Source organism: Cetorhinus maximus, chromosome 10 (genome assembly GCF_964194155.1).
Source record: "Cetorhinus maximus chromosome 10, sCetMax3.hap1.1, whole genome shotgun sequence".
NCBI classification, from domain to species: domain Eukaryota; kingdom Metazoa; phylum Chordata; class Chondrichthyes; order Lamniformes; family Cetorhinidae; genus Cetorhinus; species Cetorhinus maximus.
This window is the reverse complement of record NC_135888.1, coordinates 42,155,375-42,173,450: the sequence shown is the minus strand read 5'-3', so window position 1 is coordinate 42,173,450 and position 18,076 is coordinate 42,155,375. Positions and strand designations below refer to the sequence as shown.

The following is an 18,076-nucleotide window of genomic DNA, read 5'->3' as shown; positions in this document are numbered from 1 at the left end:
CTTCACCATCCCCATCTCTTTAATTTCTGCATTCAGCGCTGTGCTCAGCTGTTCAACACACAGATCATGTGTGACTTCCATGAGCTTTTGGGAAGGTTGAATAGCACTTAGTTCCTGAAGCTTTTGCTGATGCTGAATCAAGTTAATATTTGATTCACAATCGGTTCATATTTCATAAAGCACCACTAAAATGAATTTTAAATGATATCCAATATAATTTGTATTCAAATCCTGTAAATTTTTAGAATATGTTTTATAATTGTTTTATGTCTATTCATCTTGGTTCAATGTAAATGACCCAAAACTCTTATCTACCAATGGATCTATTTCACCTTGAGTCCAAATGTCTGCAGTGTTGTTTTCCTATGACCTAATTACATTCAGATACTCCATCAACGGACCAATGTCACCTTAGGCATATCACTACATCCAGCCAACCCATGAAAATGTACTAATTTTGTTTTGAATTGACCTTACAATCCTCAAAGAAAATTTCAACCTAATCCTCAAATTCACAATCCTGTTCCCAAAGGTAATTATTTACATGGGTGTCATTGTCATTGGTGTCTGCTGTGGCTTCGCTTGGTAGCACTTTTCATTCTGAGTCAGATGGTTATGAGTTCAAATCCCACTCCAGTGACTTGAGCATAAAACCCAGGCTGACACTCCAATGGAGAGCTGAGACAGTTTGCGTCTTTTTTTCCCAAACCATCTTTTGGATGAGATGTTAAACTGAGGCCCCATCTGCCCTCTCAGATGGAAGCAAAATATCCCATGGCAGTATTCTGTAGAAGAGAGAGTTTTCCATGGCCTCCATACCAATATTTATCCCTCAACCAACACCTTAAAACAAATGATCTGGTCGTTCATTTCATTGCTGTTGATGGAATCTTGCTATGCGCAAATTAACTGGTGCATTTCCTATTACTGTGACTATACTTAAAAAATACTTAATTAGCTGTAAAGCACTTCAGGACATCCTGAGGTTGTGAAAGATGCTGTATAAAGGTATTTTAGTTAAATAACTGAATCAACATCAGCACAGAGCCTTACCACATGCCTTTCATTCTCCTTGGTCACAGCATAGAGCTTTCCAGTCACTCATCCACAGGAAAGCTGTTGTGCCTGGCTTCAATACCATTTCCAGCTGTGCCGTTTCCTAGGCTCCCAGAGTTCTCCCGAATTCACCAATTCTGAATCCAGCCAACCACAGGCTTTAGTGGCCCAGCTGTCAGATGATAAGAAACTAACTGCTCACATTGCCTCCTCACTGAGACATCAATACATCACCGCTTGGGCCTGGTGCTAACAAGCATATTCTTTCTGAGTAGGGTGCTGCATTGCGAGTTGACCATGTGCCAGCCTGTCTGTTCCCAGTGCAATAGGTTCCAGATATCTGCATGGTCATGCACCTCCCTACACGTTAGGGGGGGGAATCATTGTCTATCATAACCTCTCGTCTGGGATAACCTATATCCCTCTGCCAGCCTGTCTTGGTAACCTCTACCATACTGGCTGCTGCCAGGCACCCAAAGAAAGTTAAGGGTACAAATGGAGTAAATCAGTAAAGCCACCTGCATGAGAGGTATATAGAGTCAGTGAGAGAGAGCTGGAACATGGAAGAGATTTCCATAGAGAAGCAGACAGACTAATAAAGACTTGAGTTCGCGATCCACGGAACAATCCAGAGGCACAAAGAACCATAGAAGTAGACAAAAGGAACTTTGTCTTATCACTTTCGGACCTGAAAAGTACTCGGTCTCCATCAAATTGTACTGAAAGGCAAAGTATTTGAAAAATTTGAACAAGTTAAGCAAGCTGTTTCACATTGCTACGAGGCAGTGGCAACTCAAGTGGTATTTTCCACTAACATGACGCTGCCCTAAATTTTTTTTAAAACATTCCGCCTACCACACAATTGAGCAATGCAGTGTCTGAACCTCTATGCCAGTGCGATACCCAGTACTTAGGCCGTACATCCCAATGATTGACTGATCGCATCATACCGCATGTTCCTTTGGTTGTTCGTAATAAGCAGAGTACAGACTATACTCAACCAGCTCGCACCTTCAAGACCCAAAACAGCATGTCTACTGTCCGATGTGATTCTGTGATTGGGCAGCACTTGCTGAGCAATCCTGAGTGTGCTAACAGCTACACTAATAACCAATTTAAGATAATCAGTTGAGTTCTTAACATGGCTCACTTACACTTGCTAGAAGTTACATACACCTATACACAGCGACCCAATCGCTGCAAACAAAAGGAATATGTTCAAAGCTTGAGCCTTTCTTAAGTTACCCGGGAACTTGGGGAGCCGAAAGTTGCCATTGCTTTCTCCAAGGTAACACCTTGGCCAATCAGAGTCGACTTGCCAACCAATCAGCACCCCTTCTCTCCTGTGTTATAAATTGTCATGATCGTTTGAAATTTGGTATTCTTGCATTTGTTCTGATGGCAAGACGAAAAGCTTCAGCAGCATGTCTCCCTTTTCGGTAATATTCCAGAGATTCGTGAACAAAGTCAAGAGAAATCAACTATTGGTTTATTTTATTTCTAAAAACTAATTCTTGAAGTTAAAGCTATTATAGAACAGCAGCTATAAGAATTAATATTTTATTCATAAATGTAATTTTTCCATTTAGTTTTAACAAACCCATTACTAAAGAAAAAAATGGCCCAGGCAACCAGCAATGCATGTTTCATTAAGTTTGAGCTCATGAAATTTGTTTGAAATAAACGTGAATTAACGATGAAGAGAGAGATTTTCTCCAGTTGCAGAAACTGTGCTGCAGAACTGATGTGCTATGTGTATGAAATCCATCTGAGCTAAGATGGTAAATTAAAATGAGTACAACCTGAAAATCGTTATGTTTCACCAGGATTAAGCTTCCTGAAATACTAAATTAAAGGTTTGCAGTGAAAAATATCATGCATATTACAGACAGGTTGATAAAATGGCATTCTATATTTGAAACTTCTAAATCACACAGAACAACTTGTAATTCACTCCCAACAAAAGGCACCAATTTATATCATTCTCATTACAGTTCCCAGTCCCAGGCAGCAGCCAAATGATGATATTGCTGTCCAGGTAAAGTAGATGTGGCCTAGATACAATCCATATTGTAGTATGGAGCTCTTGCAATCAGGGAGAGTTTTAGATTCAGGCTGTACAGTTTGCACGTTCCTGTACTCAGCTACCCCTGGAAATGGTGAAGTCCGTGCAATGCCATTAGAATTGCTTATTGTACTATGTTGTTTTGTCTGCTTAAAATGGAAAGGAGAATTCAAATGTTATCTGAATCTGGTGATTTTTTTTTAAAGCATTTATATAATTATTAGTAGTGCTTTAATAAAAGCAAAATTACATCAGTATAGTTAAAAGCTGTTTCATCTGCCAGCCACATCAATAAGTATACCTAATCAGGTGGAATAATTTGACTCAGCAAATGCAAAGGTACATCTTAAAGTGATTTTCAAGGAAAATGCTCGCCTTGGCCAAATTCTGTCACAGGATGTAGGGAATTGCTGGACATATTTTTCTTGGTTTGGTTTAAGTTTCTTGCCTTCTCTGCCTCACACCGTTCTTCTTCAGTCAGGAGAGCGAATTAGGTTTGGATATTCCATGTTTGTGTGTCCTATACTGCACTGTGTAATGTATCAGGAGGTGATCTATTCAGGGGGGGAAAAAGGTGATTGTTTTGTTTCTCTTTATGCTGTTCTCCTGTCACAGGAAACTCTGTCACAGGTTAACTTCTGCCCTGCTCCTTCATTTGTATTCCCAAGTAGTTAGTATCATTGACCTCCTCCTGAGCTGTATCATTCTTTCAGCCCATAGTGCCTGCGCTAACTCTTTAAAAGAGCTATTCAGTAGCTATACATTTTTTTCACAATATTTCTTCTTTGTAAAAGGATTCATGGGTTGCGCTTTGCTGTCATGCTACATATAATGAACAGCAGCCTAGTTGAGGATTTGTGCCTTGTAATAGAGGTAGCATTTCTTCAGTGCAAGCTGAGTCCCTCTGGAATTATATCACAGCATTCTACCACTGAAGGTGAAAAGAAAAACCACAAATGCTGAACGCCTGAATAAAACTAGAAAATTATCAGAAATATACAGCGGGTAGAAGAGAGAAAAGACAAGTTTTCGAGGACTGCCAGCCATCAGGATGTGGATCATTTAACCCATTTTTCTCTTTCTGCAGTTAATTTGCCAGCTGTGTGTTTTCAACATTTTTATTCAATTCTGTTACTGGAGCTGCAAGGCTGTGTTAGCCATGTGTTGCTCATATGAAGCTCGTAGGCAATCCTAGCCTGCATCTGCACAAATCATGGTAGATGCGGATATTTGATGCACAAATGGAAAGTTAAAAATTTTCCAGCGTGTGTCTGTGGTCACCTAGAACAGACCATGGAACATATTATGAACCAGCGCATGGTTCACAAATACGAAGGAGGCATCACAACCAACGCACTCCGCTACTCCTGATGCAATTATCTGACTTAACCATCTGAATATAAAATCATAGTTATTACTTTACTTCTGCATCAGCCATAAAAAAAGATTGTGTTACTCAATTTGTTAAAAACTGAAATACAAATTACCATTTTATGAGGATGCCTTTGTAAAGCACCTCTGTTGTTCAATAGAAATTTTAGACTCTATTGATGAGGCTATTGTAAAACTATTTTAGCCACACTAACTTTAGCAACTTTAACTTTAGTAGACGACATCCTCCATACACTTGCACATTGGACGACTTCTTCACATATATTTACATCTACCACCATTTAGTAGCAAAGGAATGTAAAGCAAAAAGTGCTCAAGCACACAACCGTTTGTCTAACCAATTTACCAAAAAACCCACACAAATTTTAATGGGCACATTGATATGTCGTGCAAATATCAGTGTTAAGATAACTATTCCTCATTCTTTTTATTTACTGATTAGAAGTAGAATTAGCCACATCGAGATTTTAAATTTGCCAGCTGTAGCTGGTGACTATTATTTTAGACAAAGCTGTTACAAAGAAACTGTTATACACGAAAGTTGGTGTTAGTGAGGGCTGGTTGAGTATTAGAGATTTAGTCTCCCTGTAGATAAGTGGATGTGTACAATCTGGCTATCTTCCAATTGTGTACCTTCTCCTCCAGGTCATGAAGATGATGGGGTTGAACAATGCCGTTCACTGGGTGGCTTGGTTCATCACAGGCTTTGTGCAGCTTTCCATCTCAGTGACTGCACTGACGGGCATCCTGAAATATGGCAAAGTCCTGATGCATAGCGATCCTTTTATAATCTGGCTGTTCCTCACAATCTATGGCATAGCTACCATCATGTTCTGGTGAGTACATTAAACAGAGTTAAAGATGACTTGGGGATCAAGAATGCCACATGTCTCATTCAAAATGTGGAACTTACAGCACTCACTCATCTCCCCCAATTAGACCACGGATGATGCTTTCCTTTCATCCTAACTATTCTAATCCCATTTTACAGCACTAGGCTCATAACCTTGTATGCCATGGCATCGCAAGTGCACATCCAATTACTTCTTAAATGTTATGTAGTTTTCTGCTTCTACCACCCTTTCAGGCAGTGAGTTCCAGATTCCCACCACCCTCTGGGTGAAAAAATTCTTTCTCACATCCCCTCTAAACCTCCTGCCCCTTACCTTAAATCTATGCCCCCTGGTTATTGATCCCTCCACCAAGGGGATATGTTCCTTCCTGTCTACCCTATCTGTGCTCCTCATAATTTTAGTTATCATGTCCCCCCCTCAATCTCCTCTGCTTCAGGGAAAATAACCCCAGTCTATCCAATCTCCCCTCATAACTAAAACTCTCCAGCCCAGGCCACATCCTGGTAAATCTCTGCACTCCCTCTAGTGCAATCACATCCTTCCAAAAATGCAGATTCCAGAACTGCATGCAATACTCTGGCTGTGGTCTAACCAGCGTTTTATACAGTTCCAGCATAACCTCCCTGCGCTTATATTCTATGCCCCGACTAAAAAAGGCAGGTATCTCATGTGCCTTCTTAACAACCTTATCTACCTGTCCTGCTACCTTAAGGGACCGGCGGACATGCACACCAAGGTCCCTCTGATCCGGGGTACTTCCCAGGGTGCTACCATTTATCGTGTATTCCTGTGCCTTGTTTGTCCTGCCCAAGTGCATCAACTCGCACTTAGCCAGATTAAATTCCATTTTCCACTGATCAGCCCATCTGACCAGCCCATCTGACAAGCCTGTCTATATCCTCCTGTAATCAAAGGCTATCTTCCTCACTATTTACCACCCCACCAATTTTCGTGTCATCCGTGAACTTACTGACCAACCCTCCTACATTCAAGTCTAAATTGTTTATATATACCACAAACAGCAAGGGACCCAACACCGATCCCTGTGGAACCCCACCGGACACAGGCATCCAGCCGCAAAAACACCCCTCGACCATCACCCTCTGCTTCCTGCCACTCAGCCAATTCTGGATCTAATTTGCCAAATCGCCTTGGATCCCATGGGCTCTTACCTTCATCATCAGTCTCCTATGCGGGACCTTATCAAAAGCCTTGCTGAAGTCCAAGTAGACTACATCAAATGCGTTGTGCTCATCTACACACCTGGCCACCTCTTCAAAAAATTCAATCAAATTGGTCAGACATGACCTCCCCTCAACAAAACCATGCTGACTGTCCTTGATTAATCCCTGCCTCTCCAAGTGTAGATTAATTCTGTCCCTCAGAATTGTTTCCAATAGTTTCCCCACCCCACTGAGGTTAGACTGACTGGCCTATAGTTCCCTGGTTTATTCCTTCCTCCCTTCTTGAATAACGGTACCACATTGGCTGTCCTCCAGTCCTCTGGCACCTCTCCTGTGGTATTGAAAATTATTGCCAGTGCCCCTGCTATCTCATCCCTTGCCTCACTCAACAGCCTGGGAAACATGTCATCCGGGCCTGGAGATTTATCTATTTTTAAGCCTGCCAGGCCACTTAGAACCTCCTCCCATTCTATGCTACTTTCTTTAATTATATCACAGTCCTTCTGCCTGATTTCCATACCCATGTCGTCCCTCTCACTTGTGAACACCGACACAAAGTATTAATTTAGAACCCTACCTATGTCTTCCAGCTCCACACACACATTTCCACTATGGTCCTTAATGGGCCCTACTCTTTCCCTAGTTATCCGCTTACTCTTTATGTACTTGTAAAATAACTTTGGATTTTCCTTTATTTTACCTGCCAATGTTTTTTCATGCCCCTTTTTGCTCTCCTAATTTCCTTTTTAAGTTCCCCTTACACATTCTGTACTCCTCCAGGGCTTCCGCTGTTTTGAGCCCTCAGTCTCTGCCATAAGCCTCCCTTTTTCTCTTTATCCAATCCTGTATATCCCTCGACATCCAAGGCTCCCTGGATTTGTTGGTCCCACCCTTTGTCTTTACTGGAATATGTTGGCCCTGTACTCTCCCTATTTCCTTCTTGAATGAGTCCCACTGCTCGGATGCAGATTTACCTAAAAGTAGTTTCTCCCAGTCCACTCTAGCCAGATCATATCTGATCTTATTAAAATCGTCTGTCCTTTTTCAATTTTGTTAGTAACGTGCATCGGGAAGGGGTGGTGCCAGTTAATGAAAAATGCTGATGACTTAAGAGTTCCGCATTTTCAACCAATCAGAAAACTCCTGGGCGATCTCATGGTGAAACTGGTGTTAAGGTCAGCGCGAGAGGTGGGGGAGCATGCGAATCTAGTGAACAGCGCTGAGGGAACATGGTGATGGTGGGAAGCTGAGACCAGCGCAAGGGCAGGCCATGGATAACAACTACTTGTGAGTTTGACAGTTTTTCGTGGTTGAGTAAGAGTGGAGCTAATGGGGAACAAGTGTTAGCACCAGCTTCTGAGGGATGTGAGACAACTCCAGTCAAAAAATAGACCCAACAGAAATTCCAGTTGGTGGCGTGCCTGAAAACACACAGTTTACTGTAGTACCACACTGGGCATTACATTCACCCACGCTGCACAGCTTCTTAGTAGCATACTGGAACATGTCAGACTTTTCCTGAGATAAAATGGCAAGCTGGTCTCGTAACTTCTGTTGCACTGACTCCTTCCTTGATCTCTTGCAGTTTCCTGATCTCTGTGGTCTACTCCAAGGCAAAGCTAGCTTCGGCGTGTGGTGGGATCATTTATTTCCTCAGCTATGTTCCGTACATGTACGTGGCTATCCGTGAGGAGGTGGCTCACGATAGGATCACCGCATTCGAGAAATGCATTGCGGTATGGTATTAAAAAAAAATGAGATTAATTATTTTTCTCAGTGTTGTGCTGAGTGAATTTTCAAGAATAAAGTGTATTCAAATGCTGTGTTTTGTTCAGTGAGTTAAATGTTTAAACCAACAAAATCTAAATGGTCCCTGGCCCTCTTTCCACAAATGCATGCAAATGCATGTTGAGACTTGGTAATTGTAGAAAATCATCTGATTAAGGGGACTATATTTCAGCCCAGTGCACTGGCAGTTAGACTTTCAATCCCTTGGATATTTATTATTGCAGTAAAGATTCATTAGGATTGAAAGGCAGCAAGGGTGAGAGCATTATCCTTTAGATTTGATTGAACACAGACAGGTAAGATGTTGGCACCCCCTCAGCTGGCTGTATTGGTCCAGCATGAGGATTTCGATCCCTTTGGATGAGAGCGTAATCGATGCAGGTCAAAATTGGTAAAAAGGCTGCATAATTCAGCATTAACTATTGCATTTGAAGAAGTCACAATGATGGCCTTGAAGATGGATCTAACTCATTTGTGTCGGCACATTAGTTTTTTAAAGGGAATTCTTTGGCAGGGATTTTCTGCCCCTGCAAAACTGTTCCTAGTACTTCTCTGTTAAGGCAAAAAAAAGAGTTCTGTGAGGGAAATGTTAAAGGTATTAGAGGGCCTCAGACAGTGGCCTTTCCCCACTTAACCTTTGTGGCGGCTGCCATAAACTTTAGTGCATCCCTCAGAATGTAGTCCTGGATCTTGGAGTGCGCTTGGTTGTTGACAGCCCCTTGCAGTGGAAGACCAGCAAACTTTGGGTGACTGAAGAGCATCTTTCACTACGTTGATTGTCCTCCAGCAGCAGTTATTGTTTATCTTGGTGTGCATCTCTGGGAACAGCCTGTAGAGCATGCAACTCTGTGTTACACAGCTGCTCAAATGAACCTCGACAAAACAAAAAACCACTGCATTTCTTTCCAGACCTGCTGTGCAAAGGCACAATCCAGAACAAGGTGGATGAATACCAAAATCGTTAAAGTGCCCTCTGAACCTTTTACTGAAATAGGCCAGTCCTGTTTTTAATGCATGATATTCCACTCGAGGGCAACATGTGGAGGCTATGAGACTCTGAGCGTGCACTGAGGATCTGATGGGGAAGGCCCTTGTCACCACCTTTTAATATGGCAGCATCAGATGTGCTGCAAGCTGAATTCAGACAGGCTACAGATTAGATCTTAACTAATCTACCAAGAATAAGAATCTCTGAGGATGTGTTTCCTACTCAGTGCCAGGGTAAGGGATATCTCAGGAAGGCTGGAGAGGAACTTGGAAAGAGAGGGGGTAGACCCACTTGGCATGGTCCATGTTGGAACAAACAACATGGGTAGGAACAGGGAGGAAGTTCTATTGAAAAAAGTTAAGCTGTAAATTGAAAAAAAGAACCTTGAGGGTAGTAATGTCTGGGTTGCTAGGCAGAATGAATTGCAGAGTAGGAGTAAATGGTTAATTGTTCAGAGTAGCAGAAGGTGGGAATGGTGTTCCACAAGACTCAATGCTGGGACCATGCTGTTCACAATTTACATTAACGGTTTAAACATTGGACTCAAACGCAATTTCTAAATTTGGTGTCTCCAAATTGGTGGGGATCGTCAATACTGAGGAGGACTACAACAAATTACAGGAGGACATTATTCAACTCGATGATTGGGAAAATAATTAGCAATTCAACACAGATAAATTTCATGTAGTACATTTTGGTAGGAAGAATAGGGAGGTCACTTCTTACTGGGAAGGTGCAAATCTAGCTGGGGTAGAGGAACAAAGTGATCTCGGAATACAAATACATCAGTTGTTAAAAGTTGTGCCACAGATTTGCAAGGCCCAGAGAAAAAAGCAAACCAAGCACTAGGCTTTATTTCTAAAGGGTTAGAATTCAAAAGTAGGGAAGTTAGACTAAAGTTGAAAATGAAAATAGGTCCGATATACATGACCTCGATTTCACCTCCTCTGAGTCCCTTCCCTCGTCTCTTTTTACTGTGCCTGCACTTGCAGAACACATTTGCCTGAATGAATGCAGCCCCAACAACAGTGAAGAAGGTCGACACCACCCAGGACAAAGACTGGCACCCCATCCAAAAACATTCACTCCCTTCACCGATGCACAGTGGCAGCATTGTGTACCATCTAAAAGATGCACTGCAGGAACTCACCAAGCCTCCTTGGACAGCACCTTCCAAATCCACAACCACTACCATCTAGAAGGATAAGGACAGCAGATGCATGGGAACACCACCACCTGGAAATGCCCCTCTAAGCCACTCGCATCCGGACTTGGAATCGCCATTCCTTCACTGTCACTGGGTCAAAATCCTCGAACACCCTGCCTTGCAGCCCTGTGGGTGTACAAACATCACATGGATTGCAGTAGTTCAAGAAGGCAGCTCACCACTACCTTCTCAAGGACAATTGGGGATGGGCAATAAATGCTGGCCTAGCCCATGAACAAATAAAAAACAACATAGGATTACATAGGCCTGTTTCTATGCCGTTTCATATCGTTTCAGCCCAACCAGTCCATGCCGGTGTTTATGCTCCACTCAAGCCTCTTCCCATTTCTTCTCATCTAAGTTTACCATCACAACCATCTATTCCCCTCTCCCTCAAATGTTTGTCTTGCTTCCCCTTAAATGCATCTTTATCATTTGCTTCAACCATTCCCTGCAGTAGCAAGTTTCACATTCTTTCTTCTTTTCAAGTGAAGAGGTTTCTTCTGAATTCCCTATTGGATTTCTTGGTAACTATCTTATATTGATGGCGTCTAGTTTTGACAGTAAAAGGTGACTAGGAAAGGGACCCTGAGATGAGGCAAAGTTGAGGTCAATTTTCAAACATAATACACCTATTTTGAAATGTGCAATTGGACCCTCAAAGCCCAGCAGGGATTATGGAGGAGGTTGTCCAAAAATGCATCCCTATTGTAAAACCATGTTGGAGGGGTTTAATGATATTGCTCCGGTCACTGCAGAGCTGGGTGCAGCCCAGGACTTGAGGTTTCCACAAAGTTCACGCATTTAGATCTGGATTTAGACAGAGCTAGCACCAAACTGCAGATTTGGTTGGGAGGGTGTGGGGGAAACTCTATAACGCACAGTAATCCAAGATGCATGTTGCAGAAAGAGTGAAACAACCCTTATTTAAAAACACCTCAGCAAACATTGCAACGCGCTTTCTTAGAAACACTCTTTATGATTTGCTCGGAATTATAGGATCACTATAGTCAGTCACTAATAACTTTGCTTACTGTATTAAAATAATATGTATAATATACATATATATATATATATCCAAACACATGTAATGGAACACCATAATTGTGTGATATCAAAGACTCAGTATTGAGTACTCATGCTGCTTTTTGTACTTGCAGTCCCTCATGTCCACAACTGCATTTGGGCTTGGTTCTAAGTACTTTGCACTCTATGAAGTGGCAGGTGTTGGAATTCAGTGGCACACCTTGAATCAGTCACCAGTAGAAGGAGATGACTTCAACCTACTCCTCTCCATGGTCATGCTGATCGTCGATGCCACTGTCTATGGAGTACTAACGTGGTACATCGAGGCTGTTCATCCAGGTATTTCATTCACTTCTCGTATTTCTGCAAGTTTTATTTACAAGTGTCTGCAGTCATTGTATCAAAGATAGTTCGTTCTGTCTTCCTACACATGTGTTCAGTCTCTGCCTCCCTGTCACATACTAACATACAAATTAGCATCTGGAATAGGCCATTCAACCCTTGGGCCTGCTCTCTGCCATTTGATAAGATCATGGCTGATCTGATTGTAGCTTCAATTTTACTTTCCTGTCTATCCACTATACCATTTGACTCCCTTGTCAATCAAGGATCTATCTAACTCAGCCTTAAAAATATTCAACGGCCCTGCCTTCACTGATCTCTGGGAAAGAGGATTGCATAGACTAATGACCCTCTGAGAGACAAAATTTCTCCTCATTTCTGTCTTAAGTGAGACACTCCTTATTTTTTAAACTGTCTCCCTAGTTCTAGTATCGCCCATAAGTGGAAACACCCTCTCAGCACCCACCCTGTCAAGTTCCCTCAGGATCTTATATGTTTGAATAAGATCACCTCTCATTCTTCGAAACGCCAATGGATAAAGGCACAACCAACCAACCTTGCCTCGTAAAATAACCTCTTTATCCCAGGAATTAGTTCGTTGAATCTTCTCTGAACTGCTTCTAATAGAATTATATCCTTAAGTAAGGAGACCAAAACTGTACACAGTATTCCAGATGTGGTCTCACCAATGCTCTGTACAGCCGTAGCAAAATTCCCCTTGCAATAAACAGCACAGTTCCATTTTTGCCTACCTAATTACTTGCTATATCTGTCACAATCTATCTAGATTCATTTCTCTTTGTCTGTCTATATTCTGTCTGACTTGCTCATTGCATTCATCCATTAACAAGGTACGATACTTAAGAACAACTGGGGTAATAACAAGTTCCAATTAAGAGCAAGATTGATCCATGGAATTTTATTTCCTGTTCCATTTTAGTAATACAGTGCCTCATTTTTGTTAAGTGCATGTTATTTCTCTCATGATCCAGTTACAATGCTGCCCTAGAGCTTAATGTATCTTCCTGTCATCTGACCTGCACCATTAACTATTGATGGCTAAAATTTACACAGCATTTTAAAAAATGTTGCCTTTTATCCTGAGAGGGTTGGAATGCAAAATTGAGGAAGTGATGTTTCAGTTGTACAGAGCCTTGATCTATCCCCAACTGGACTGCAAGGTGAGGGTGGCACACTTCAGGAAAGATGTATTGGCTTTGGAAGGGGGCACAGTACATTCATAGGAGGTCTGGTGGCACAATGAGTTGTGACTTTGCCTCTGAGCCAGGAGTTCCAGGTTCGCATCGTACCCCAGGGCTTGATGGCCAACGAAGGCGCATTCATATCATGGCCAAACAGGTTGAGTATCAACCTGCAAATATTTACAACACATCCAAATGGCATGCGGTAAGAGTGGGAGAGATTCCTGGTCAGCCATGTGATTGAAAGAGCGTTGGACCCTCTAACATCACTATCCATAACTCTGGACAATATATGCATGTAAAAGTGCATATTGCCACAGATACGTGGACTCCCTGACTGAACTGTAGCACACCCACCACAGTACATTCACCAGAATGGTATTTAAACTTAAATGCTTCAATTATAAAGGCCAGTTGCATAAACATGTTTCATATTGTTTTGAGATTATAAATTTGCAGGTTGATCTAGTTGCGATTCTTAAAATTATAAAGGGGTTCAAAAGCCTAGATATAGTGAAACTTCGTGGAAATCTGGAACTCCCCCCTACCAAAATGCTGCTGAGGTTGGTTCAATTGAAATTTTCAAGAGTGAGATAGATTTTTTTTTTCTTTGTTAGGTAAGGGAATCAAGGGATATGAAGAAATGACAGGTCAATGGCAGGTAAATGGAGTTGAGGTACAGATCAGCTAAGATCTAATTGAATGGCAGATCAAGCTTGAGAGGCTAAAGGATCAACTCATGTTTCTATGTTCCTACGAAAATCTATAAAACATAGAGTGCACTAATTAATTTTGATTCAACGGCTCATACTGTCATACTCATGAGTTGCCAAGTAACAGTTCTTTAAAGCAAAGGTTCTCAACCAGCCCCCTAGGGGTCTATGAGCAGGTTTCAAGGGGGTCTGCCAAATCTTCATATTTTTGCTCAAATGTATTATTATGTTGACTTCTTATTGCTTTATATTCAATAATCACTGGGATATTACCGTTGTTGATGAGGTTCCCTAGAACCGATTCGCTTCCTGTGGCCCGATGTAGGATTTAAAGGATTAACAACCTTCTGTTCTGTCAAGGAATAAAGTCTGAGACAGATTTTTGTGTGGATGTATGGAAGAGGCACAGAGCTCCGTTTGTGCAGAGCAAGTCTGCTATCTGGTTGGACGAAGGATGTGATGTTATGGGTCCAGCTGGACCTTTGCCTTTCAGTATCTTATGACGTTATGGGTCAAATTTCAGGGGGGAATGAATGTCACTCTTTTAACTGGTTTGTTAAATGAAACTACTAATTTCTGAACGTGTCAGAGCAATGCTAAGATTATAAGCAAGCTTCTTATTTTGCCAAGTGCCATAATGATCGCTTTTGTTTGTGCGTTTGCAACACATTTCATTTTAATTCTACACACTTGCTTAATGCCCATGCAATGATTTGCCAGTTAACCCATGTAAATGCAGTCGTAGCCTGGCTTTAAATACAATTCCAATGGCAGGCGCATTGATTTTGTGGGGTCAGTTTGACAGACATGGAAGTACAATCAGTTTGATCCCTCTGGAGAGGCAGTCAAAGAAAAATACATTTTTTGTGAATAATTGGCATCACATTCCTTGAAATGAGCATTGATTCTTCGTTAAATCATGGACAAACTGAAAATATTAAACTCTAATTTTCTGCTTTAAGCTTGTAAACCATCTCCTCGAATGGTCAGTCCTACTTTGGCATCACCCTATTTAGTTCTAGATATTAACTTTGAACTTTGAGAAGTTTGTTTTGACTGGTTTGGTGTTTTAGCATGTTTTCAGGTGCAAGACGAGAAATTTCAATTTACCATTGTGTGACTACTGCAAAACATGGAGATTTAAATATTTATCTAATTGGGAAAGGGAGTTTGATAGTCATACAATAGCTATGGACCATTTTAAAGTTGCAGCTTGATATACACATTATGTGCCCCCTTTATTTTAATAATAATACTGCAGCTACACTTGCAAAGAGAAGCAACTTTGCTAAAGATATTAGTTGCCATATATTCAGTAAATGAACACAACCATTAAGAATCCCAATAAACATGTTAACGCACCCTTTTGTTTCTACTTAGATTTGTAAATAAGTTTGTGAAGTTTAGACATTTGAAATTATACAGATATGGTTAAATGACTGTATTACTGCACATCAGTTAATCTTTCCCAATGTGTACATCCTGCTTTCAATATGGCAGAATTCATCAAATCTTTGCATAAATTATGCATTGTTTTCAAAATAAACTATCTAAAAATAAACAGAAAATGCTGGAAAAACTCAGCAGGTCCAGCTGCATCTGTGAAGAGAGAAACAGAGTTAATGTTTCGAGCCCACATGACTCTTTTTCAGAGCTAAAGAGAAGCAGAAAGGTGATGGATTTTATATTGTTTAAGAGGGGCATGGAGCAAAATAGAAGGTCAGGGATAGGTGAGAGCTAAGGAGAGATTGATAAAGATGTCATGGACACAAGACAAAGGGAGTGTTAATGATAGCGTTAAAGACTAAAGAAGGTGCTGATAGTGGCGTAAAGGTAGGATAGCAGAATGTCTTAAAAGGAGAACAAGGGTCAGTGCTCTGTGAAAGCACAACATAGAAACAAGCGACAGATGGCCCTTCAGGCTGAAGGGGGGCATGGTGTTGGGGAAAAGAATTTTTAAAAAAAGATTACATTAAAAAAGGAGTAAAGATGGAGGAGAGAGTTCATGCTCTGAAGTCGTTGAACTCAATGTTAAGTCTGGAAGGCTGTAAAGTGCCTAAATGGAAGATGAGGTGCTGTTCGTCCAGTTTGCGTTGGGCTTCACTGGAACATTGCAGCAGGCCAAGGACAGACATGTGGGCATGAGAGCAGGATGGGGTGTTGAAGTGGCTTCAAGGAATCCACAGAGCTCAACAGTGCAGCGCCACTGAGCCAAAAACTAAGAAGGTCCCACGTTTGACCCTTAGGGCCTGATTTTTCTGGCCCCGCCCACCACTGGATCATCCAGTCCCGCTGAAAGTCTGCGGACCTTTGGTTGGCCTGGCGGGTCCCTCCACGGCAGGGTGAGAAAATCCCCACATAGTCTTTACAGGCAGTGGTGGTAAGAAGGCACAGTAGTTGACCGTAATGTTCAAGTGCCATGGGAAAGACATGGAGAAAGTTCCCACTTCTGATTGCAATCCAGTGACTCCTGTTCGATAGCACATCAATGTGGATATCAGACGAGGTCAGAATTACGTTTGGTTACAATGCATACCAATGTTGAATGCTCCCTAGCTATGTACAAACATTAAGCAATGGCCACTTGGGTGCAGAACCTAAGTGTCTGTGGATCTGCACCTTGGGCTGAGCCTTTGGGAATGGGAAAGGTACAGGAAACTTCACTGCAAGGATAAGAAAGGGAATGAGTGACGTGTGTTTTTGGGGACAGGAAATAATAAAATAGCACAAGGAAAAGAATCTGTGGACAAAATGTTAATATTTCCTTCACACATCCTTCCCAATGTTATGATAATCAGGTTTTGGTTGCGAGATAACCAGCCAGCACACCAGAAAGAACAAATATAGTTTTAATTAAGGAAATTACTTGTTAAATGCAAATTGTGTTTAATTAGCTTGATTGAGTTTTTTGGTGAGCTAACAGAGCGGGTTGATGTGGGTAATGTGGCTGATGTGTTCATGGATCTTCAAAAGATTTTTGATTAAGTTCCACATAACAGGCTTGTCACCGAAGTTGAAGCCCATGGAATAAAAGGGACAGTGGCAGCATGGATGCAAAACTGGCTGAGTGGCAGAAAACAGAGAGTAGTGGTGACTGGTTATTTTTCAGACTGGAGGGAGGTATATAGTGGGGTTGCCCATGGTGCAGTATGACTTACATTAATGACCTAGACATGCATGTACAGGGCACAGTTTGAAAATTTGTATATGATACAAAACTGGGAAGCATTGTGAACTGTGAGGAGGACAATGATAGACTTCAAGAGAACATAGACAGGCTGATGGAACGGGCAGACATGTGGCAGATTAAATTTAATGCAGAGAAGCATCAGGTATACGTTTTTGTGGAAGAACAAGGAGAGACAAGATAAAATAAAGGGTTCAATTCTAAACTGGGTACAGGAGCAGAGGGACCTGAGGGTATATGTGCACAGATCATCAAAGGTGGCAGGGCAGGGCCAGCAGGCAGTTAATAAAACAGACGGGATCCTAAACTTTATAGACAGAGTCATAGAGTATAAAAGCAAGGATGTTCTGGCGAATTTTTAAAAAGCACGAGATTACCCTCAATTGGAGTATTATGTCCAATTCTGCGCCCCGTATTTTAGGAAGGATAAGAAACATTTAATGAGGATGTAAAATGTTTTACGAGAATGGTTCTGGTGATGAGGGACTTCAGTTATTTTGATAGAATCGGAGAATCACAGTGCAGAAGAGGCCCTTCGGCCCATCGAGTCTGCAACGACACGTGAGAAACACCTGACCTACTTACCTAATCCCATTTACCAGCACTTGGCCCATAGCCTTGAATGTTATGACGTGCCAAGTGCTTATCCAGGTACTTTTTTAAGGATGTGAGGCAACCCGCCTCCACCACCCTGCCAGGCAGTGCATTCCAGACCATCACCACCCTCTGGGTAAAAAAGTTTTTCCTCACATCCCCGCTAAACCTCCTGCCCCTCACTTTGAACTTATGCCCCCTTGTGACTGACCCTTCAACTAAGGGGAACAGCTGCTCCCTATCCACCCTGTCCATGCCCCTCGTAATCTTGAACACCTCGATCAGGTCGCCCCTCAGTCTTCTCTGCTCCAACGAAAACAACCCAAGTCTATCCAACCTCTCTTCATAACTTAAATGTTTCATCCCAGGCAACATCCTGGTGACTCTCCTCTGCACCCCCTCCGGTGCAATCACATCCTTCCTATAATGTGGTGACCAGAACTACACACAGCACTCTAGCTGTGGCCTCACCAAGGTT

At 41.9% G+C, this 18,076-nt stretch overlaps 1 protein-coding gene across 7 annotated transcripts in view; it reads left to right on the top strand.

The window, feature by feature from the left end:
- Positions 1-18,076, top strand: part of abca2 (ATP-binding cassette, sub-family A (ABC1), member 2) — a 576,571-nt gene that overhangs the window by 392,715 nt on the left and 165,780 nt on the right. For all 7 annotated transcript variants that reach the window (XM_078550348.1, XM_078550347.1, XM_078550346.1 and 4 more), the window contains 3 exons: positions 5,159-5,349; positions 8,137-8,287; positions 11,695-11,899. In XM_078550348.1, coding sequence (XP_078406474.1) covers positions 5,159-5,349; positions 8,137-8,287; positions 11,695-11,899 — 547 coding nt within the window. The remainder of the gene's footprint in view (positions 1-5,158; positions 5,350-8,136; positions 8,288-11,694; positions 11,900-18,076) is intronic.